The sequence below is a fragment of the Poromitra crassiceps genome, assembly GCF_964638095.1.
Source record: "Poromitra crassiceps genome assembly, chromosome: 6".
NCBI classification, from domain to species: Eukaryota; Metazoa; Chordata; class Actinopteri; order Beryciformes; family Melamphaidae; genus Poromitra; species Poromitra crassiceps.
This window is the reverse complement of record NC_139627.1, coordinates 33,868,326-33,892,378: the sequence shown is the minus strand read 5'-3', so window position 1 is coordinate 33,892,378 and position 24,053 is coordinate 33,868,326. Positions and strand designations below refer to the sequence as shown.

At 44.2% G+C, this 24,053-nt stretch overlaps 2 protein-coding genes across 3 annotated transcripts in view; one reads left to right on the top strand and one right to left on the bottom strand.

Moving 5' to 3' along the window:
- Positions 1–24,053, bottom strand: part of caska (calcium/calmodulin-dependent serine protein kinase a) — a 204,848-nt gene that overhangs the window by 63,633 nt on the left and 117,162 nt on the right. The gene's annotated exons all lie outside the window — the stretch shown is intronic.
- LOC310778728 (putative G-protein coupled receptor 82) lies at positions 258–17,098 on the top strand (the record flags this gene model as incomplete). Its single annotated transcript, XM_083639193.1, has 7 exons — positions 258–269; positions 1,537–1,668; positions 1,820–1,992; positions 7,742–8,582; positions 16,243–16,401; positions 16,590–16,696; positions 17,029–17,098. 7 exons carry the CDS (start codon positions 258–260, stop codon positions 17,096–17,098), a joined length of 1,494 nt encoding a protein of 497 aa, XP_083495319.1.

Below are 24,053 nucleotides of genomic sequence, written 5' to 3'. Positions count from 1 at the left end.
AACGCCAAATCCAGTCCCCAGAATTGTCAAATCAAATCATCGACACGCTCTGGCCCACCTCTCAACCCTCTGTCATCTCAGGCAAGATTTGTTTTCAGTCTGAAAAACTTCTCTGACCCTCGCCCACTTGGGTTCAGCTCATCTATATACACACAGAATTTTCAGCTAGGGGGCAACACAAATGCAAAAAGTTTATATCTTGTAATCTCCCAGATTAGATAGATTCATACGAAATTCTGTTTCCACAATCTAGGGTCATGACACATTTGGTAAGGCATATTTCTACCCTGAAAATGGCGTTCGAGAGGTCACAGTGACCTTGGCCTTTGACCACCAAAATCTAATCAGTTCATGCTCGAGTCCAAGGCGATGTTTGAGGCAAATTTGATGAAATTCCGTCAAGGCATTCCTGAGATATCGCGTTAACAAGCTTGCAAATGGCGTTCGAGAGGTCACAGTGACCTTGACCTTTGACCCCCAAAATCTAATCAGATCATCCTTGAGTCTAAGGCGATGTTTGAGGCAAATCTGATGAAATTCCATCAAGGCGTTCCTCAGATATCACGTTAACGAACATCGGACGGACGGACGGACGGACGGACAGACATACGTACGTACAGTACGGACGGACGGACGGACAGACAACCCGGATCCATAATGCCCCCAGCCTGGCGGAGGCATAAAAAAGGTTGGGAACCACTGTGCTTGGCAGAGGGGGTGGTGCAACGACTGGTGCAGCAGTGGGAATTGGACAAGTACGTTTTGGGAGGGGGGGGGGGGGGGGGGGTTTCTACATGTTGTTTCTGTATGGAATTCACTTATATGACTTGTAAGTAGCAAACCTATTTTTAAGCCGTCCAGCCGCTTCTATAAGTGACTATGTGTGTTAAAGCACGGGATGTGAGCACGAGATGTGTGTGGACGAGATTTAGCCTAGGGCTAGGCCACCTGGCCACTCCCCCAGAGAGAGAGAGCGTGTCTCCTCGATAGTGGTGCAAAGCCAGTAAAACACGCACGCATACACGCACGCATACACACACTCAGTCGTGCACGCATGCACGAACAGTTTAAGAAACGTCTGGAAGTGAATGGAGAATTCATTTCTTCATTGGCGAGACTTTGTCATGCTATGGAGAGAGTGGCTCGAAACACAAATGCGCCCGTGCACACAGTGTCAGAGAGAGGGGAGGAGGAGAAGGTTCCGACCTGCAATCTGTACCGCTTACTTCAACACTTGGGTGTGATTTTGAATGAATTCTTTAGCTGTAAATTGTATAAGGAACCCATAACTTCTGAAAAGATTAATGTTTAATTAATGAATTGACCACAACGCAGTTACATTAATGTAGCCTACTTTTTGTTAAACATGACCAACACACTACAGCAGTAAAAACAACATAGTATAGCCTAGGTAGGTGTGAGGAATTGTAACCTCTATAAACTGGTGGTAACCAGTTCATTGTTGCTACAGGTTAGAAATCATTTCACTTTGCTTTCCATAATAACAACAGTGTGTGTCTGATCCGTTCCTCCCAGGTGGTTCTGACAGTGTGTCTGCTGCCACACCATGTCTTCAGACCCATCTTCAATTGTCTGGTGGATGAACAGCTGTCCCAACCCAGACCCCACCCCACCAACCACTGCCATCCACTCTCTACCCTCATTGAGGTAACTCAAGTTCACCTGTATTAAAAAAACACGCAAAAAAACAAATCGATTCACCGTTTGTGCTACATTTGTGTTACACTGTGTCTGGGTCTCATCTACTATAAAAATGTAAGGAATACTGATGAGAAATATCTCTTTTGTTATCCTCCAGCTGAAGAACTGCCTGCTCCTTCTGGCTGCATTACGGGGTTCAACTGACCCTGTGATGTACTTCCTACTGGATAAGATCTTCCGCAAGCACACCCGCAGTCTCTTCAGGCGACACACACACAGCAGCCAATCCCCTGGCTCAGATGTGGGACGAGCCAATCAGAAGTGTGGACAGTTAGAGGTGGGGACTGAGACTCCTACAGTGGATCCAAGTCAAGTAGCCTGCTGTTTTATTATAAAGGTAGCTTGATGCATGAAACATAATTTATAAACGCATATAAAATAATTTATGGGCTTGTGAAAGAGCAATAACAATATAATTCTGCAAGCATTCGTTATGAGCATTTGTTGTGCAATATCCCTTGTGTGCAATAGTAGCTTATAAATGTTTGATATTTGTATGTGTGTTGTCTACTTTGTTCAGTAATTGTATATAAATTATTGAGTGCGAATTATAAAGTGTGTGCTGGTGTTCGTGCAGTAGGTGTGTGAGACTGTATCAGGGTGTTTCAGCAGGGAGGGGATGTTCTGTGAACTGTGGCCCAGTGTTTGCCACAGAAGAGCGCCCTCCACTGGATCACAGGACATCTTTGAAGAGTAGAGAAAGGCTATGAGAGGGAGAGACAGAAATAGAGAGATAGAAAGAGAGGGGGAAGAGATAAATAGATAGGGAGATAGAGAACAGAGGAAGAGACAGGAATAGAGAGATAGAAAGAGAGGGGGAAGAGATAAATAGATAGAGAGATAGAGAACAGAGAGAGGAAGAGACAGGAATAGAGAGATAGAAAGAGAGGGGGAAGAGATAAATAGATAGAGAGATAGAGAACAGAGAGAGGAAGAGACAGGAATAGAGAGATAGAAAGAGAGGGGGAAGAGATAAATAGATAGAGAGATAGAGAACAGAGAGAGGAAGAGACAGGAATAGAGAGGATGAGACAGGCAGATAGAGAAAGAAAGAGGAAGAGACAGAAATAGAGAGAGGAAGTGCTAGCTAGTCACATGAGCAAATACCATGCATTTTGCAAGCTATGCATTTAGCAAGCTACTGTATGTCGGCTGTCGGGCTATGTCTTGCAAGCTATGTAGCCAGTATGTCGGGAAAATGACGTTAGCAAAAATGCTAAACACAAACAAGCTGTGGAGGCACAGAGGGGAACTGCTACCTTATTCCATATTCATTGACACTCAATTTTGTACTTGATACTTTTTGTGATGTTAATTTTAGATGCTCACTTTTGATCACATCTTTTGTACATGTTGTATGTTTATTTTTATTTTATCATTACCGGTATTTATTTTACTGTGAGTTATGAGTTTAACACTGAAAAAGTAATTTACTGTACTATACATCCTTGTATTTATTCTATTAATTTGTGGTGCAGGGTTATATGTTATGTGGGGGTACATTGAAGCCATTCACTGATACCCAAGAAAATCTCCCTCTTTTTCACAGACCAATGTTGGCAGGTACTGTATGTGATCGCTGTGTGGATAAACATTGTATTTCCTATCAGCTCTTTACAATAAAAGGCCTTCCGATAGTTTGTCAGTGGAAAGCTTTTATTATACATAATGCAGCAACAGGAAATGTTTTCATCAGATCAGCCGCAACATTACGCGGCTCCAGACATCTGAAAGTACAAACCCAAACATAGAAGATAAATTAAACTTCAAACCACAGAGATTCAGTTAGGAGGAACAAAAAGTACTGAGTGCTTAAAGGAACACTCTGCCCATTTTCAACCAGCTTTGTATCATTAGAACATCAGTAGTATATCAGACAACTGTAAACTGTTTTGAAGTCTGTCATTTAATTTGACAGTTATTGAGTGTTAAAGTGTGGACCAGTGACATCACTGGTCCACACTAACTCAAATGAATAACTCATTAACTCAAATCAACTCTCAATAACTGTCAAACAGTTTACCAGTTATTTACCAGTAACCAGTTTACACTCCCAGATTGCATGTAAAAATATTCCTGTTTCTGTCTGATATTTCCAACATAAATTATTGGTCATCAAGCCCATCCTGTGGAGCTTAGAAGGAGTGTAATAAAACCGATGTATTAACGGGGGCACGGTGGCTCAGTGGTAGAGCTGTCGCCTCGCAGTCAAAAGGTCCTGAGTTCGATTCTCGCCTGGGACACTGTGGGCGCTGTGGTTGTGTTCCCCCCCATATCTTCAGTGCCTACTGCCCAGGTGGGGTCGTCGTAAGGGCCTTTCTGTCTGTGTGGAGTTTGCATGTTCTCCCCGTGCTCCCCCAGGGGGGTTCCTCCGTATATAACCCCCCCCCCCCATTAAAAACATGCAGAAGATCAGATCGTCATCGTCATCTGACCAGTGACGACAACATCCGAAGTCGGTCCCCGGGCGCTATACGAGAAAAAGCGACCACTGCTCCTGGCCTGCCCCCCGGAGGAAAGGACAAAGCCAGGATGGGTTAAATGCAGAGGACAAATTTCACCGGCCACCGTCAGCATGTGTGTGTTGTGGCCCTCCGTGCATGTGTTGATTGTAATCGTGTGACAATAAAGACGGGCTTGTCCGTCTGAAATCGTGTTTGTACCGAGTGAATTTCCCCCTCACCTAAACTTCTTATTCTAAACATCCCCCTCACCACCCTCAACATCCGTGTTAGGTTTCTGTTCTATTTGCAGTCCAGAGATGTTTCACATGCTTGTTCAATAGAAACCACAGACACACATATACACACACACACACACACACACACACGGTCTTGCATGTGTGTGTGCATGTATGTATGTGTGTGTGCATCCTTCGCATATTTTTCGAGAACCGTTCATCCGATTGAACTTGGCGGGTGCCGATTGTTCGATAGGAACTTCAAATTTAACCATTAATAACTGCCATTTTTTTACATCCTGTGTGTATATTTGGAGTATTGTGGTTGTGGATGCCTGTGAGACTTCGCATGAACTCTTGTCACTGGTATGTATAAAGCAAACAAATTGATCTGCACGTGATGAAATTTATCTATTTACATTGATTTGTCAAAAGTAAATTGTATGGCTTGTACCCTGACAATAATTCAGATAATTGCTTATTGATTATATGTTATCTTCTGATGCATTATACAGTACAGGGAGAACAGCATCAATTATATAGCACCTTCTGTATCAATGCTAACAGGAATAATTTGAGGATGTAGCCTGCAAGGTTATTATGACTGTAAACGAAAAGTAAGATGAAAATCAGATGTTAAAAACCATTGTTGCAAACTGGGAAGAAAAGGGGGGGGAACTGAACCGTCTGATTAAAATGAAAATACTGGTGAGAAATTTCCAGCTTTCATCTTCTAGTTTATGTGCCATCTTTCTGGTTCACGGAATTTATAACCCAGTAAATCTCAAGCATAACCACGCCCAATTCAACACCAATATCAGGAAAGCCACAAAAACACAAATGACAATATTTCGAATTTGGGTTGAAACTATTTTCTAATACTTTAAAGGTCCCATTCCGTGCAAAAGCTGTTTTTACTTGTAAATGCATATATACTGCTGTCAGCCCTCCCTGTAATGAGTGGTCACAACCTCAGAACTGCCACAGTTGGATTTGTCCCTATCCAGCTTCCCCCTGCAGTCTCCTTCAAGCCACACCCCCAAACGCTCTGTTTCCCAGACGCGGTATCGGGACGTCACAAGCTTCCTCAAGCATACTGCGCGGGTCTCTCTCACACAAGCTACCTGCACCATTTTGTCTATAGCCACAAAATTAACACTTCTAGCTGGAGCGACGCCAACTGTACGTGATCCAGCAACTGCGGAGGTGCATTCGGTAAGTCTAGGCATTTTGAGATGTCCTCTTTAGTAGGGATGGGTACCGAACTCGGTACTTTTACAGGCACCGACCGAATTATGTCGGTACTGCCCCGTACTAGGGATGGGCATTTCTAGCAAAAACACTATTCGAAATTCGCTGGCCAAAGTCGACTTTTAATCGAAATTCGAAAATAAAAATAAAATGTAAAAAAAATTAAAAATCAATTTTTTTTTTATTTTTTTTTGTGAGTGAAATGTTGCATTGTCTCCCCTGATTCTAAGTATAGTCGAATCGCTTGGTTTGAGCAAGTAAAACAATTTTTATAAGCATTTTAAGCAAGGTTTATGGAAAAATGAATGGCGGATGAAATCCCATGAAGAGGGAGAGGTTGCTTATAAAAATTGTTTTACTTGCTCAAACCAAGCGATTCGACTATTCTTAGAATCAGGGGAGACGATGCAACATTTCACTCACAAAATTTCGAATTTCAATAATAAAAGTCGACCTTGATAATAACAACGATTATTCGAAAATTCGAAATTCGATGCCCATCCCTACCAGTTCACATAAAAACGAACGGTACCAAATTTCGGTACTTGAACGCATCTGAGTAATAGAAAGAGAGTGGTTAAAATAGAAATTCCGACGGAACCTTAAGGCAACACGCGAGAGCGTGTTACGTCAGTACGTCACTCTACCTGAAGGTTCTGAAAGCAAAACAGGACCAGCCGAAAGCTGTGGCTACACTTTACCAAGATAGACTCAGACAACACTGGTTGCAACATGTGTGATGTGAATTGCAAAGCTGGCCAGGGAAACACCTCAAACTTGAGGAAGCATGGTCAAACACAAGATATATTTAGCTAAATGCTGAAGACTGTAACGTCTTAGATAGGCTGAGGGTGAATGAAGCAGATACCGCACCGGAGCTAACGTTAGCAGCACCTCCTCAGCTGTAACGTTGAGAGAGGCATCGAGTTCTACAACATCAAGTAACGTTATTTAATTAGCTAGCGTTAGCTGGATAAGTTGTTTCACTGCCGTTGTGGTTGTTAGACTGTCTTCACAACGACTGCAAACGTTACTACGTTAAACGCTAACGTTACTCTTGCTGCAGTAATTGTCAAGGGTTCAACAGAACGTATTTCCTCAGCTAGTAGCTATCAACATGAAATAAAAAGCATTTGAGAGCTTAAACCCGCTTTTTATTTGGAAGGGTTACATTTGCCATAATCTTTATTAACATTTCTTAAAATGCATTAGAATATTTTAATTTTTAATTTTGGGGGTTAAAGATAAAACATTTTTTTAATGAACATTAGGGCAAATATAATACGAAAAGCCAAAGGGTTAAGCTCTCAAATGCTTTTTATTTTATGTTTCTACGTGCTACAGAGCCTGAGATATGAAGGCTTTAGTGAATACCGACGGCTCTCTCTGAGAAGTTTGGATTATTATTTTTTTACAACTGTAATTGTTTTGTTATTAGAGCGTGTAAAGTACCGAAAATGGTACCGTTTTGGGTACCGTACCGAATTCCAGGTACCGGTATCGTACCGGTATCGGTTCAAATGTGAACGGTACCCATCCCTACTCTTTAGCGTAGCAACGTTAAGTTAGCGATAGCGTTAGTTGTGGACACAACCTAGCGTGCTGGTCCACAGACGCTAATCTGATTGGCCGCTGGGAGCCTGGGGCGGGCTCTCCCTCAGCGGCCAATGGGAACTGTTAGTTCTGAATATATTATAGAAACAGACCATTCTTGGGACGCAACGAGATGAAGTGACAACTCCGTCACAACAAACGGGGTTGCTATATTTTCGACAAATTAATCCAGAATCATGTTTTATGGACCAGAGACACACGTTTTTAAGAGGTTACAGCTGCACAAATTGGGACCTTTAAGGTTATTACGGATTTGGATTTCAGATATATTTATTGATGTTGAACAAAACTTATCTGTTGCTGACAACAGTGTTCTAAAAAGATGACAACATGTAAGACTAATAATCTGAGGCCAACTACTGATCGAACGACTTTGACTTGTTTCTATATTAAACTGCAGAGCTCATCACTGGGGCACTAGACTTAGAGTATTTCTCCCTCTTCTCTTTATCCCTTCACTCATGTCTTTTACAGATCAATGGAGAACACGTCTTGCACCTCCCCGTTGGATAACAACTCCTTCTGGTCCCCAACACCCTCTTCCCTCCCCTCCTCTGTCCTCCCCCTCTGCTCCACCAGCGCCACCCTCTTCCTCCTCCCCTCCCTCTATGCTCTCCTCTTCCTCACCGGTCTCCCAGGCAACGGCCTGTCTCTGTGGGTCTTCCTGCACCGCATCTCCACCAAAACCCCCACCCACGTCTATCTGTGCCACCTGAGTTTTTCCAACCTGCTGCTCTCCCTCACCACACCCTTCCTGGGGGCCTACTATGCCTGGGGTCTGGTGTGGCCTTGGGGGGGCGTCATGTGCCAGCTGGTCCTGCACAGCGTCACCCCGGTACTTCACAGCAATATCTACATCAGCGTCATCATCCTGACCTGGGTAGCCCTCAGCCGCTTCGCCACCCTCATCCAGCATACCCACGCCTCCAGGCCGAGCGCCTTCACCACCCTGCTGCCGCAGGCATTCTTCAGTCTCCTCAGGAGGGCGTCCTTCGCCTGTGGGGTGTGCGCCACATTGTGGGTGGTGGCGGTGGGTGGCATCGTTCCTGTGACGGTGTACTACGCCGTGAAGGAAGCCGCGAGCGGCGGCATGGAGGAGGGGGAGGTGTGCTACAACCTGGCAGTGGAGATAGGTGGCAGCCTGTCGTCGACCAGCCACGTGGCTGGGGTAATAGTCTTCTTCGTGTGTTTCCTGCTGGTGCTGCTGTCCTACATGACAGTGCTGCGGCACATCAGGCGCTCCCGCCACAGCATGAAAATCACCGCCTCCCACAGCCTGCTGGGGAAGGTGTTTCGTAACATCGTGGTCATCCAGGTGGCTATGAATTCATTATATTATTATAAACATGATAATATCCATAATAACAACCATCATTTGCATCCCTGCTCTTGGGTCAAACACAAATCTTAGTCATTCATATTTAGTTTACCACAGCATTAGTCTGACTGGGTGGAAGCAGCATGGTGGACTTAGCTCTCTCATTGGTGCCGACCATTTCAGACGGTGCCGGATGGAAATCCCATTCCGCTCTCTGCAAGCTCTGCATTGGCTCCGACCCGCTCTGACTGCGGCTGCGACCATATTTGGATTTCCTTTCCACGCCCCCCGTGTCGAATCTGTATGCCTCTGCTGCTGTACGTGTTGAATCTGCCGAGCTCAAATGCCTGCGCCGCTGCCTTTGAAACAGCCTATGCGTAACGCCACACAATATGATGCTTCGGTAGCCTTCGTATTTACAGTGCTAAATGTCTCAACTACTTTCTTCTGTGACAGCAATTCTTGTAACTTCCTATGCAAAAACTCCCATGGCTTGGGTGCTTGGTCTCAATATGATGCTGGAGTTTACATGAGCCGTTTTCACACATGTGTACAGGAACATTGCCTGTAAATCAATATCGGCCATTTCCTGGAATTTCCCTTCACACCTGAGGGCTCACATGTGTGAATATAGCCGTCAAATAACCTGTATTTTGGGGGGCGGGGCGGCACTGCAGAGCGGGCGGGGGGCGGAGAGTGGCAAAACTCCGATGGTGAAATAAGTTAGCTTGTCACACAATAAATCACACTCGCTTGACTTAAGAGGGCATGTATGTTGTATCCTTCACATTCGGTAACCAGTCTTTGAACTGAAATCTTTGAAGAAGTTGGGAATCCCAACTTGGGATCCCTGTCTGAGAGAAATAGCCTGGCTGGTTCGATGTTTATCCGTTCACCTGCGTCGCGTTGAAGCACTTTTTACAGACTGGCTTCGTTTGATGTGTCCAGGCTTGCCTTCGCTGTCAGCAACGTAAGCAAAATACTTCCACATTTCGCTTCGTGCATTTGCTTTCTCAACAAGCGTTGGGCGGCTTCAGACTAGAACAAGCCGCTGCCATTTTCGCTGTGTCTGTCCCTGTGTGTCGGGCTGCTGCTGTGGACTGAAGGACTGCGAGCAGAGAGGGGAGGGGGGGAAATCGGCACGCCCACACATGAAGCAGACATACCGCTCTTGTGACAACCTCCGAACTGGTGGAATGTCCGCGATGACGGGGTCGCGCTTATACCGGAAAACAACTTTCACACATGAAGGCATTACACCGCTTTCTGGTCATTTCCCGGTATAAAGCGCATGTGTGAAAACGGCTATGGTGTCATACTGTCGTTACCTAGTCTAGCACCTCTTTGCAGAGCACACACCGTGGCAGGCAGGATCATACCTCCTCCGTTTTCTGCTTGCAAGAGACGCTGTCTCCTCTCTCACTGTAGGTACTAAATATTCAAATTTCAGTGACATTTTGCCCCAAGACTGAAGTTTGCTACTGAAGTTTTTCTCTCCTCTTTTCTTCAGATTTTTTTCACTGACATCGTGCCTCCCCTGAAGCTCTCTTGTGCGCCCGCAGGGGAGGCGCGCCTCAAAGTTAGAAAACCGCTGATCTACACTATGCAACCCCCAGACACTCATCTGCCATCGAGACACGCAAAACAAAGCCACACAGCCGACTTACCGCACTGTAAACAAAGACCAGGAAACACACAGACCCAAACCGCCATACAAATAGAGACTAACCTGATTTTCACAGCCATGGGCGCTTTATTTTCCCAATCACAGTCACGGCTTGATCCAGTACAGTATACGTATGCTGCTGTCAAGCCTCTCTGGGTCACTCTGTCCATTTATAAACATGGGGACAAGCTAAATCCACAGAAACCAAGCAGGAGCCTCGGACAGACGCTGCAGCAGGCTTGAAACAACAAGCTGCGTTTTCACAACACAGAGAGGGCACGTGGCTTCTCTGAACATTACATGTATAACTCGCCTGTCTCGCTAGATATATAATAGTGTTTTGCGGGCATGTAGTAGGGCTGAATATTGCATTTAGTGCCTTTAAGGCTCAGCCATGCTTTGCAATTACCGTATATCCACTAATATTGGCAATTATTTACCATAACTGCAGAGGGTACCAGGCATTTATTTTTAAGCAGGCCTTTATTTTTAATTCCCTGTTTGATAAGTAGATTTGTTCAAATTTTAGTATGAAGCCTCCTTGTTTTCTGATCTGCTTCTTTTGTTGTTTGTTAGGTAGCTGTTTTTTCTTCTTTGTTACTGCAATACATTACCGATAATTACGGTAATCGAGGACGGCATGCGCCAGAGACTTCCGCTGGCTGAGCCATCTTGTGACACTTGTACTGTATGTTACTACAGTACAGTTACATTATAACAGGCACCATTGTTTTTTCCTTTGTTCTTCGTGTTGCTCACACCCCGAACCATTATCAGAGACATGGCTTTTAATTAACTACTGGCCACTATTAGAGAGAATATGGTAGTCACTGAGATGTGAAATTTGCCATTTTGGAATTTTTGAAAAAGTACAATTTCTTGGGTGAGCCTTTTCTTTGTAATTGGTCGAACAATGTACAAAAAAAACAATTAACCTAAAGTGATACTAAACCCCAAACCACCATGAAGAGTGGAACACCATAAAGAGTGGTGTGATGTCACCACCTGTTGTACTCTATAGAGGGTGATGTGATGTCACCAGCCAATGGGGGAGGAGGTCCAGGCACCAGGAGGCCCAAGTTCAGAGCACTGTTTTTCACCACTGGGTGTCAGACTTCACCAAACATTTAAGTGGGGTTTAATTACTCTTTTGAAGGATTCCTGAGATTTACATTAAAATATCAGGATTTTGACAGGCAACTAGGGGTGGGGGAAAAAATCGATACACCACAGTATCGCAATATTTTGCCTGACGATATTGTATCGATATTTGGACGCCAAGTATCGATATTGCAAAAAAAAAAAAAAAAAAAAAAAAATTTTTTTTTTTGCAGGCCATGCCAGGCCACCGGGCTACTATAAACTTTAGTTCCAAGGCCAGCAGTAAACAAAGGGTAGCATATTTTCATTTTGTTTTAACAGTAACAGTTTTGTCATAACAGTAATTTACTAATTCCCCAGTTACTGAATGGACTGCACAAGATGTTTTGTGTAAGTGAAGTGAAGTTGCAAAAACTACCTAAGTACAGTAGTCCACACACACATCCAGTTAAGGTGGACTGTAAGCAGTGATGGGCAAGCTACTTGGAAAATGTAGTAAGCTAAGCTATCAGTTACTCTAGATTAAATATAGCTAAACTACATTGAAGCTATCCCCAGAGAAATGTAGCAAGCTAAGTTACGAGCAACATGACAAAAGCAGCTTGCTACATCAAAGCTACTTTTTTCTCACATTGAATCAACTTCATGTCAAAGAACAACTTTCCACCAAACAAATAGGCAGGCAAAAAAATCTCATTTTGATTGTTTATTATATTATAAAATACACTGAAACTCTCACTGGCACAATATTCAAAAACAGACAATAAAACCTGAACGTCTTCTTCATCACTGCCAGTGGCTCCCTCTGGCTCTGCCATCTTTCAAAGTTCGTTGCTGATGTGACTTCCCCAGCACATGACATATTTTGCCCTACCCAGTCTTCATTTACTAAACCCAACCCAATCAGAGGCAGAGTAGTGCCGGGTCTTGCTGCAAGAGAGGCAAGGATGCTAAAAAGCAAGGATGAGACAACAGCACTTGTTGTCTGTCATAATGGAACTGGAAGTGCTTTATTGGCTACACAGGCACACTTGACATTATGCAATGTCTCCTCCTGTTTAATCCAAACCACAGCAGAAATCTCCACTGTGTGCTCTGCTCATGGATTTCTCTGGCGAGTAGCTTGTAGCTTTTGCGGGAAGCTACAAGCTACTTGGGTCTATAAATAGCTTAGCTACTGAAAAAGCTACTTGGTTCAAAAGTAGTGAAGCTACCACCAAGCTACTGAGAAATGTAGTTAAGCTATGTAGCTTCGCTACTTGTAGCAAGCTACTGCCCAACACTGACTGTAAGTAGACTGTAACAAACAGTTCAGTTTGTCAGGTGCATGCAACTATGACATGACTTTATGAAAGTTGTTGGTCTGTCTACTTGACAATGTTGCTGCAATAAAATGGTTGAAGTCAGATGTACAGACTGAAAAAAATTTCTTATATAAACCAGATGTTGACAAAGTTTTCCTTTGGGGACATCATTTGCAGTTGAAAAAGTAAGAAATCGCAATATTCAATATATCGCAATATCGATATATCGCAATATCGAAAATATCGCAGTATCGCAATACTATCGTATCGTGACTCAAGTATCGTTTCAGTATCGTATCGTGGGCATCTGGTGATTCCCACCCCTACAGGCAACACTACTAAATTCCCATATACATAGATTTTCACTGAAAAAAGTGGAAAAACGGTTTAATATCACTTTAACACATTCACTGCCAGCCGTTTTTTTTTTACTGTAGGTAGCTTCTGCCAGAGGGTTTTTTTGAGGATTCTGGCTCATATTTCAAGACCCGAGGATTCTTTTCTGCTAAGATTTTGTGAACACAAAATATCTCAAAAGAACTAATAGAATGTGTGCTTTCTCTGTCTAAAAGAGTTAGTTTGTAGAGTTAGTAGTTATGTAGGCATTAGCACTTGAATACAGCATGGTTTCAGCGTCTGAAAATTTAAGCTGAGATAAATAGCTTTTTGTGAAATTCGATAGAACAGTCACTTTAACCATTCATTTTTGGCATCAGTAAGACGTCAGACATCTACACAATAGTTTTGAACAGTAATTTCCTCCATAACAGCAGGAAACACCCCTCTCCTTCAAACTCCTCCCTCCGTGTGTGTTCTTCTTGGCTGCAGCGGGCGTGTCACAAGCTCGTTTCTGCTGCTGTAACCTCGCGTCACCAGGCTCACTGCTGCTGCTGCTGCTGCTCCTGTCTGCTGGCGGCCGCTGGGCAATTCTGGATGGGCTCGCTCGTTTCTTGCGGTTTCGGTTGAGAGCTTTGATGAAGCTTTTGCGATTCTGGTCTTATTTATGCTGCGTGTTTCAAAGTGTCTTGCACCCATAATCTATTATGCAAATTTGCAACCCCCCCCCGCCAGCTCCCAAACGCGAAAGCAAAAGCGTTTTCGCCATCCATTTTCATGAGAATGGCTTCCTCACACTGCTTTTTGCTTGCCTTCCTCTAGTCTGGAGAGCACTGTCGCCACTTAGTGGGTCGGTGGAATGGGTTGTACACGTTCGGTGTAGGGATGTCGAAAATCATAATTTTTCTTGACCGACAACCGACACTCATTAGCCGACAACTGTCGGTTAACCGAGAAGATTAAAATGCGCTATTTGACTGTCTGTGCCCCATTAAACAATTACCACAACAAATGCTTGATTTTTTTCATTAGAAAGCGTTTATTTTTTACATCTACAAGCAGAAAAAAACAAGTTGAAGCCACCAGCCATCTAAACAAAAACATTCCTCCGATAGGCTATACTTTAGAGCTGCACGCATTGCATATTATAGGCACGTCAATTGACACGCAGCTGCCCGGTGAAGTAGTGTTTGAGCGGACGACAGCCCAGGCTGCAGGGCGCACTGACAAAGTGCGCAGCATCACTACAGTATCTTCTCCTCACTAATCCCACAGTGGTTTACCTGCTTTTGGTCTCACCCCTTATTCCTCTCTCTTCACACACGCGACGAGGGCTCTGCTCTCTGTGTGTCTCAGTCGCACGCAGCTGTCAGTAGCCGCTTTCACACCGGCCTTGAAAGTGTCAATGAATACAGTCTACAAACAATCCGTCTCTGTCCCGTTCTGAAACAATTTCTCCGAACTGCGATGTGTTGGACAGTAAAGACTAACGTTAATTGTTACTTTTCAATCGTCAATTAGACCGCTTCATGTCTGCATCTTAACACATTGAGTGCCAAGGACGTCTGTGGACGTCCTAAAAAAAAGTAACGAGGAGTGCCAAGGACGTCTGTGGACGTCCTAAAATCATAATTCATATTATTCCATAATTCTGCTGTTTAAGGTCGTACCTAGCCAGTGAGCATGAATCCCTTCAAGGGATCACACGGCGCCACCTTAAACATCATCACGGGAGCTGCTCCACCCACCTCAGATCCTTTACTTTGTACAGGAGACAGCAGGGAAAGACGTGATCAAAGTGGAAACCGATGCATGCTTCAGCCAGAGCCGTATTGATTGCTCTGTCTGCAGCGGAGCGGACAGTTGGCTCGGCTGCATCCGTGCCCACAACTGAGCTCTTCTGCTTATATCTATCTTCTATCTATCTGTTTCTCCACATGATTCCCTGCCAGAAAGCCAGCACCCGAAGCCGAACGGCCAAGCCCTTTTCGTTCAGTCGCGTTTGGCACTTCCTTGTTGCGCGCTGGGATCTGTCCGGGGCAAAAACGGAGTCTAGACTCTGTGCGTGTGGGGAGGAGCCCGCAGCTCGGGGGTGGAGGGAGGGGGGTGGGGGGAGCAGGCTGCACAGAAACCACACCACACCACCACATCAGAAAACACCAGCCAGAGTCAGTGAATGTGCTCGAAATTAGAGTGCAAAAAGTATTCATAAAAGTCACTATATCTTGAAAAGTAAAAAAAAACGGCAGAAAACCCTTGAAAGTGCACTTCTTACAGAGGCTGTCATTTCATAATGGAACTGTCTAGAAACAAAATTTCTTCTTTGGAAGAAGCAGGAGTGTTCAATGTTTCATTAGAGTCCAGCCCTCTCAATATAGCTCTAATAGAAAAAATTCTATAGCTGTTTTCAACTGAATGGAAGTGAATCTGGCACAGGCTCCAGACAATTTTACTGAAGCGCTGCGGCACTCAATGTGTTAAGGACACGGTAAAAACTACTGTTTGATCAGTGCGCGCTGAACGCTGTGAGATTAGCAAGGTGTCGGGTTTCAGGCCATGCGCTTCTCTCTCTCTCTCTCTCTCTCTCTCTCTCTCTCTCTCTCTCTCTCTCTCTCTCTCTCTCTCTCTCTCTCTCTCTCTCTCTCTCTCTCTCTCTCTCTCTCTCTCTCTCTCTCTGCATGTGTTTAGGAGACGTGAATTTTTTTTTTTTAACCGTTTAACTGATAGTATTAATCGGTTAATGTTCTAACGGTCGATTATCGGTTAAACGGTTATCGGTTGACATCCCTAGTTCGGTGGCTCCAATATTTATATAAGAGATGTAAAAGGGTTAGATGCACATCCCACGGTCAAAAAAAAAAAAATCTTTTTTTTACGTATTAACACGTCATTGGCAGTCAACCGTTGGATTTTTTTGGACGTATTAACACGTCATTGGCAGTGAACGTGTTAAAAAGTCAACCCTCCTGAAATTTGACAGGTTGATTAGAAACATAATATTAGAATTAATCTACAAAGCCACATGCTGATATGTTAGGATTTAGGATTTGAGGAAAACAGAGATCTGAATTTACGTTGTGTTGTAATAATAACAAAGACTCTAAGAACCATAATGCCTTGCACCACGGCAATCAGGGAACTCTGTGCATTCTTTTTCATGATGTGGTAACCAGTTCATTGCTGCCAGAGGCTTTATTTCACTTTGCTTTCCATAATAATAACTAGCACGGTCCGTGCTGATTCCACCCAGGTCGTGCTGACAGTGTGTCTGCTGCCGTATCATAACTTCAAACCCATCTTCATTTCTCTGGTCCATGAACAACGTCAGCTGTCCCATCCAAGTCACAGTTCATCTGCACCTGGACCCAACCCCAGCAACCACTGCCATCCACTCTCCGGCCTCATTGAGGTAACAAAATTTCACCTGTATTAAAAAGAAGAAGCTTGCAGACTACTTTACTGATTTACAACATTGTTTGTATGGCTATGGGGTTAGGATGATACTATACTATTATTATACTATATTGTGTCCAGGTCTCATCCATTATAAAAATGTAAATACTACTGATCAAAAAGATCTCTTTTGTTATCCTCCAGCTGAAGAACTGCCTGCTGCTTCTGGCTGCATTACGAGGTTCAACTGACCCTGTGATGTACTTCCTGCTGGACAAGACTTTCCGCAAGCACACCCTCAGTCTCTTCAGGCGACACACACACAGCAGCCAATCATCTGGCTCAGTGATGGTCCGAGCTAATCAGAAGTGTGGACAGTTAAGAGGTGGGGACTGAGACTCGTACAGTGGATCTGAGTCATGAGGCTATTTTGTAGACTGCCGTTTTGTTATATTTCGCACAGGCTCCGCCTTCTGGAATTCCATTTCCCTAGTTCAGTTTGAGGAAGAGGAATCGCGCACTGAATTTGCATGCACGTGCTGACGGGCGAGGGGGAGTCGAGCTTTGCTCAACATCACCCTTCCTCGGACAGCCTCTGAGGCGGCGAGCCGAGGTGTTCCCACACTCTCGTGCTCCCTCCCAGAAGACACCGGACCGCTGTCAGCGTCTCGCTGAAGTTCCAGGCTCCAAGCTCTCCCCCGGGCCTGGAGTGAGCAGTAACCAGAGTTCTGATTCTCTGCCAGCAGCTTGGAGAGCATCAGTTCACCGGCCACTTGGTAACTAAGCGCCGATGAGTTGCTCGCTCACCCAACAGGCAGGACAGAGTCAATCCGCACCTATGTTGAGGGCTGCCACGCGCTTATGGCGGTGGGCCATAGAGCGCCTTCGTTCTTTCAGAGCTCTCCACATACCGGGCCTGAGAAACACTGGGGTTGACCTCATGGCCAGGGGCCTCCTCCTGGTGAGTGTGGAAACTTCATCCCAACGTGGTGGACCGGATTGGTCCGGCTTGTCCGACCTGTTTGCCAATCGGCCGAACACACACTGTCCCCTGTGGTTCTCCCTGTTCCCCCGTGACGCCCCTCCATTGGGGGTGGATGTGTTCACACACGTGCCATGGCCAAGGAACCTGCTGCACCCCTTCCCTCCCCTCTCACCCACCCACAAAGTGAAAACCAAGTGGTGAGGTGACATAAGGGTCCCACGCAAGACCGACCCCCCTCTCAAAACAGCCCAATCGAACATTTCTCTAGGGAGGCCTATTTTACAAGTATGGAATCATGTTGGTTACTACAATAATGAGATCTATTTTGATTTTGATAATTAGGCCTACTTTGACCAATTTCAGGCAAATTATGGAAAATATTGCAATATTCCATGTTTTACAGTTGATTCAATTTGTATTAGCAAAAATTCCATGATTCCGTCAATTTTTCCCATTTTGCAGAAATCATATGGCCCTAAACTGAACTAGGCAAATGGAATGCCAGAAGGCTCCACCTGTGATCATGTAACTAGGGTTACAATACATATCCATCATTATAAAGGTAGCTTAATGTATAATTAATTTGCTATTCTGTTATGTGAAAGTATTGCAATATCCCTTGTGTGCAATAGTAGCTTATAAATGTTTGATATATGTACATGTCATCTACTGTACACGGTACGTTGTTCAGTAATTGTGTATAAATTATTGAGTGCAGATTAGCAAGTGCATGCTGGTGATTGTGCAATAGGTGTGTGAGATTGTATCAGGGCATTTCAGTAGGGAGGGGGTGCTCTGTGAAGTGTGGCCCTTGCAGATGTGTGTGCCTGAAGGGGCCTGGGCCCTTCAGACTGAGGCAGACAGGCAAGAGAAGTAGACAATCTCCAATGAGTCTAACTCACAAAAACACAAATCAGAGGAAAAACACACGGCATCAAATAGAAAGGAAGGGAGCCAGGAGAGAATGAACCGAGGGAGAGAGACGGTAAGAAAGTGAGAAGAGAAGTGCCACAGCTGATGTGGTGCTGTGGCCTTTTGCTGCCTGTAGTGTGCGCTGTAGCCAACAGGGAGACAGTGGAATAGAACCAAAAAACAAGTGTGTTGTGTGCAGATATTAGGGCTCGGTATCGCCACTGATTTCCCGATTCGATACAATTGATACGATTTCAGTTACAATACCAATTTTGCTTGGATATGAAAGAGATTCTCAAAGAACTATTGTTGTAATTCATATAAGGAACCCTCTAACCTGGTGCATTATTAAAAATATTAATATATTAATGTTTACAGATGTTTACATGAGTCTAACGGAGTTAAACCTTGAAGCATCCACGGGAAGAGGCATTATATTAAAAGATCGATATTGGGATTTATTAATCGATATCAGTTCCTTCAAATGAATATTGATTCGATATCGATATATTTTTTTACCCAGCCCTAGCAGATATAGACTCTCAGTAATTTGATCATCTTTACACTGAAAATTGAAAATTTAGCTATCCTAAAATCGAACTACATGTAAGGAAGCATCGCGTTAGTTCATGCAGGACACGGAAGTCATAGGCTATGCCCCAGCTCAGCTGCCCTATTGGCGCGCGCGGGTGTGTGTTGCTCACTAAATGTTATTGCATCAGTGATGTCACAATGCCTCCTTGTGTGTGTGTGTGTGTGTGTGTGTGTTCCCCATTATGATATCACTGATGACATCAGCAGTGTCTGTGTGCCCCCCAATGACATCACTGATCAGTCTTTTGTGTGTGTGTGTGTGTGTGTGTGTGTGTGTGTGTGTGTGTGTGTGTGTGTGCCCTTATGACATCAATTTAGACATCATCACTGACATCATTAGCTAATTAGCCTAATAAAAAAATCCAGCTCCGTCAGGTCACCCGCACCGGCCGCACGGGACGGGAGCCCTTTACACACCCTGAAGGTTTCAGTCCGATCGCACATAAAACAGCATAGCTGTAGCCGAACACTTACTGTAACTCGAAACAAACAAACATCACCCACATACTCAATTTTATATATATAGATAGATAGATAGATGAACCACCATCACTACCAGCGCGCTCAGGACCAGCAGACATGTCATATGTATGCATGCTGTAGTATGTGCATCATGTGTGCGCGTGTGCCTATGATGTCAGAGCTTTATGTTCACCAGGCCCATTGGATGCCATTTGAGGAGCCATTTGCCTTGGCCCATGCAGCCATCCATGATCACACAAACAGCACCAACAATGCTGCTAATAGCCCTCCTCCGTGTGGAACACCAATAGGCCTGAGTGGACCGGGGCCATTTCACCTTATAAAAACAGCTGACATTCAAGTATTCAGTGGGGAAAGAAGACTACCACACATCTCCCAATTCTAGCCATTCATATGGAGAGAGCTCCTCCCCAAATGACCTCCCGACCTCTGGCCAAATGGCCATCATGGAGGACACAATAGAGAGGATTAGATAAAGATCAGGCTTTAACAACACAGAGGGCACTACTATCTGCTACTTTTAATATCGCTTGTCGGCATTCCCTTTCCAGAACTACAGTATCAGATACACAGTTTAAAATAATTGAGTGTTTATACAATTCTTTTTCCGCCCACATAGTTCTTTGACAAGTACTGTACTATTTGTTGGTGTTTTCATTCGTGTCATCCTCCAACAGCTTCGATTTGAGTGAATGCCTGAACGCAGACTAATTATTTGGACTGGATGTGACTGAACATGACGTAGTATTTTTTTAAGGGGACAGTTCATGAAATCACGCATTGAGGAAAGTATTAACTGAATTAACATTAATTGAATTAATGAATTAATTGACATGAGCCAGATTAAGTCGGTTAGAGGTAGAGAGATGTCGGTTTCTTTCGGTTAATTGCTCAGCCCTACTTCATTAGGCCATAATGATGGCACAAACACACAGAAGAATTAACCATAGACAAGACAGCAGATACGTCTCCTATAGACCCATTTCACAGCAACCATTTTGAGGTGGGAAAGCAGGAAGTGAAACAGGTGTAGCAATACCTTTAATTATGGTTCCATGTTCCAGTGCCAGGGCCCTCATTAATGTTATTGATTACATCTCTTTTACCTCCTGCTTACTATCTCAAAATGTTTGCGGTGAAAAGGGCCGTCTGGGGTAAAGCAGGAAGTAAAGCAGGTGTAACTAATACCATTAATGAGGGCCCTGGCACTGGAACACCTTGGAACCATCATTAATGGTATTGCACCTGCTTTACCACCTCAAAATGATTGCTGTGAAATTGGCCTATATGACGCAGCTATAAGCAGAAATAGCCTTTGCACTGCAGCAATGTATAGCGAGGTTTGGCAAAGTTCCCGTCTTCCTGCAGGAACACTATGTCAAGTTCCAGCGAGCCGAACTCTAAAACTCCCAGAGATGAAGCCTGCTGTCCCTTCTGCTAGGAATGTCTTGACAGCTGGTCCCTTCACCTCAGTTCGCCTTGAGAAAAAGTGCTACTATGTTGTATAGGTCTGTGCCAGCATGGCTTTCTATTCATTCATCTATGTTTACATCAAAATTATCACCATGTTTATGAATTTCTCAGTTTGCTCAACACAGCATCAGGATCTGTACTTTGCAGTTCAAACATTCAGTGTCACCGGATTGGTGCGCCTCAACTTCAGAACTGACGCTAGCGCAAACACTGGACATTTCCAGGGCCCATATACAAACACTGGACATTTCCAGGGCCCATATACAAACACTGGACATTTCCAGGGCCTATATACAAACACTGGACATTTCCAGGGCCCATATACAAACACTGGACATTTCCAGGGCCCATATATACAAACACTGGACATTTCCAGGGCCCATATACAAACACTGGACATTTCCAGGGCCCATATACAAACACTGGACATTTCCAGGGCCAATATATACAAACACTGGACATTTCCAGGGCCCATATACAAACACTGGACATTTCCAGGGCCCATATACAAACACTGGACATTTCCAGGGCCCATATATACAAACACTGGACATTTCCAGGGCCCATATATACAAACACTGGACATTTCCAGGGCCTATATACAAACACTGGACATTTCCAGGGCCCATATATACAAACACTGGACATTTCCAGGGCCAATATATACAAACACTGGACATTTCCAGGGCCCATATACAAACACTGGACATTTCCAGGGCCCATATATACAAACACTGGACATTTCCAGGGCCCATATATACAAACACTGGACATTTCCAGGGCCCATATACAAACACTGGACATTTCCAGGGCCCATATACAAACACTGGACATTTCCAGGGCCCATATACAAACACTGGACATTTCCAGGGCCAATATATACAAACACTGGACATTTCCAGGGCCCATATACAAACACTGGACATTTCCAGGGCCAATATATACAAACACTGGACATTTCCAGGGCCCATATACAAACACTGGACATTTCCAGGGCCCATATACAAACACTGGACATTTCCAGGGCCCATATACAAACACTGGACATTTCCAGGGCCCATATATACAAACACTGGACATTTCCAGGGCCCATATACAAACACTGGACATTTCCAGGGCCCATATACAAACACTGGACATTTCCAGGGCCTATATACAAACACTGGACATTTCCAGGGCCCATATATACAAACACTGGACATTTCCAGGGCCCATATACAAACACTGGACATTTCCAGGGCCAATATATACAAACACTGGACATTTCCAGGGCCCATATACAAACACTGGACATTTCCAGGGCCAATATATACAAACACTGGACATTTCCAGGGCCCATATACAAACACTGGACATTTCCAGGGCCCATATACAAACACTGGACATTTCCAGGGCCCATATATACAAACACTGGACATTTCCAGGGCCTATATATACAAACACTGGACATTTCCAGGGCCAATATATACAAACACTGGACATTTCCAGGGCCCATATATACAAACACTGGACTTTCCAGGGCCCATATATACAAACACTGGACATTTCCAGGGCCTATATATACAAACACTGGACATTTCCAGGGCCTATATATACAAACACTGGACATTTCCAGGGCCCATATATACAAAGACTGGACATTTCCAGGGCCCATATATACAAACACTGGACATTTCCAGGGCCCATATATACAAACACTGGACATTTCCAGGGCCCATATACAAACACTGGACATTTCCAGGGCCAATATATACAAACACTGGACATTTCCAGGGCCTATATACAAACACTGGACATTTCCAGGGCCCATATATACAAACACTGGACATTTCCAGGGCCCATATACAAACACTGGACATTTCCAGGGTCAATATATACAAACACTGGACATTTCCAGGGCCCATATACAAACACTGGACATTTCCAGGGTCCATATCAGAGGCACATTCAGATGGATGTGTGACTATACACCTCTCTCTCTTTCTCTCTCTCTCTCTCTAAAAAAGAGGGTTCACCATCAGACTCGGGGGAAGTTGGTGCCGGTATTCAGTTCTCCAAGTTCTGCATTCAAAACGTCAAAATATTCTATCAGTTTCCAGTGCCGATCTGACAGATCGGATGTGTCTGGAGCATAACCAAGACCAAACACAAACACAGATAGACACATGCATGCACACACACACACGCACAGACACACACACAGCGACAGTTGCCATTGTCATTGGTGGAGGTCTGTGGTGAGGTGAAGAGAGGAAGATAAATACCTGGAGATACCGGCATGGTGATTTATGAACATCAGGATTCAAATAAATTCAATGACTTTGACTTTCATGCATGGAAGGATGTGGCACACTCAAGCCTATCCATATTCAACAAGGACAGCTTTTGCCGTGTGTGTGTGTGTGTGTGTGTGTGTGTGTGTGTGTGTGTGTGTGTGTGTGTGTGTGTGTGTGTGTGTGTGTGTGTGTGTGTGTGTGTGTGTGAGCGCTCGTGTGTATTCCTCTGTGTCCCCTGTAGAGGGCATAAATCCCAAGCAGTACATCTGATAAGCCAGACAGGGGACATGCCACAGAGCCACTGTTAAATGGTGATAATGGAGGTGAATGCCACCCTGTACCAATGTCAAAGCCCAGAGGTTTATGTTTGCTACACTGATTATACAAATTATTTTTGACTTCCAAGTCTTTCAGAAATATATCTATTCTATTCATAGCATACTGTATGAATGAAGTCAATGAGTGTGTGATGCTTTCATAGAGGATGAAGTCATTGTATAGAGATTTGTTTACTCTGTTCAGAATGAAAGGAAACCAGCTAATGTCTAATATATGCGCCGTTATCTTCACATGATCAAAAGTGCAATTTTTGGTGGCTGTCATGACATCATGTATCTGAGATAGCAGAAACCTTGGACTAACTAAGTGGAAGGGGTGGACAAGTTCACTCATGAATATGGATCCTCAGTTCCACTAAATACTCATTTTTGCTGTGACTCAAAATATATCAGCGTATATTGAGATGCAAGCGCTTCCTCCGTCTTTTGGGAGTGTGTTTGGTTAAAAAAGAACTACACAGAGTGCAGATATTTTGCCAGGAGGAAGTATGTATGAGTGATTGAGCTCGTCTCTGGTGTGAGAGGCGGTCAGAGGCAGATACAGAAGAGAAAACGACATGATACAGACACCCACACACACAGTACCTGACACCTCATCTTAGACAGA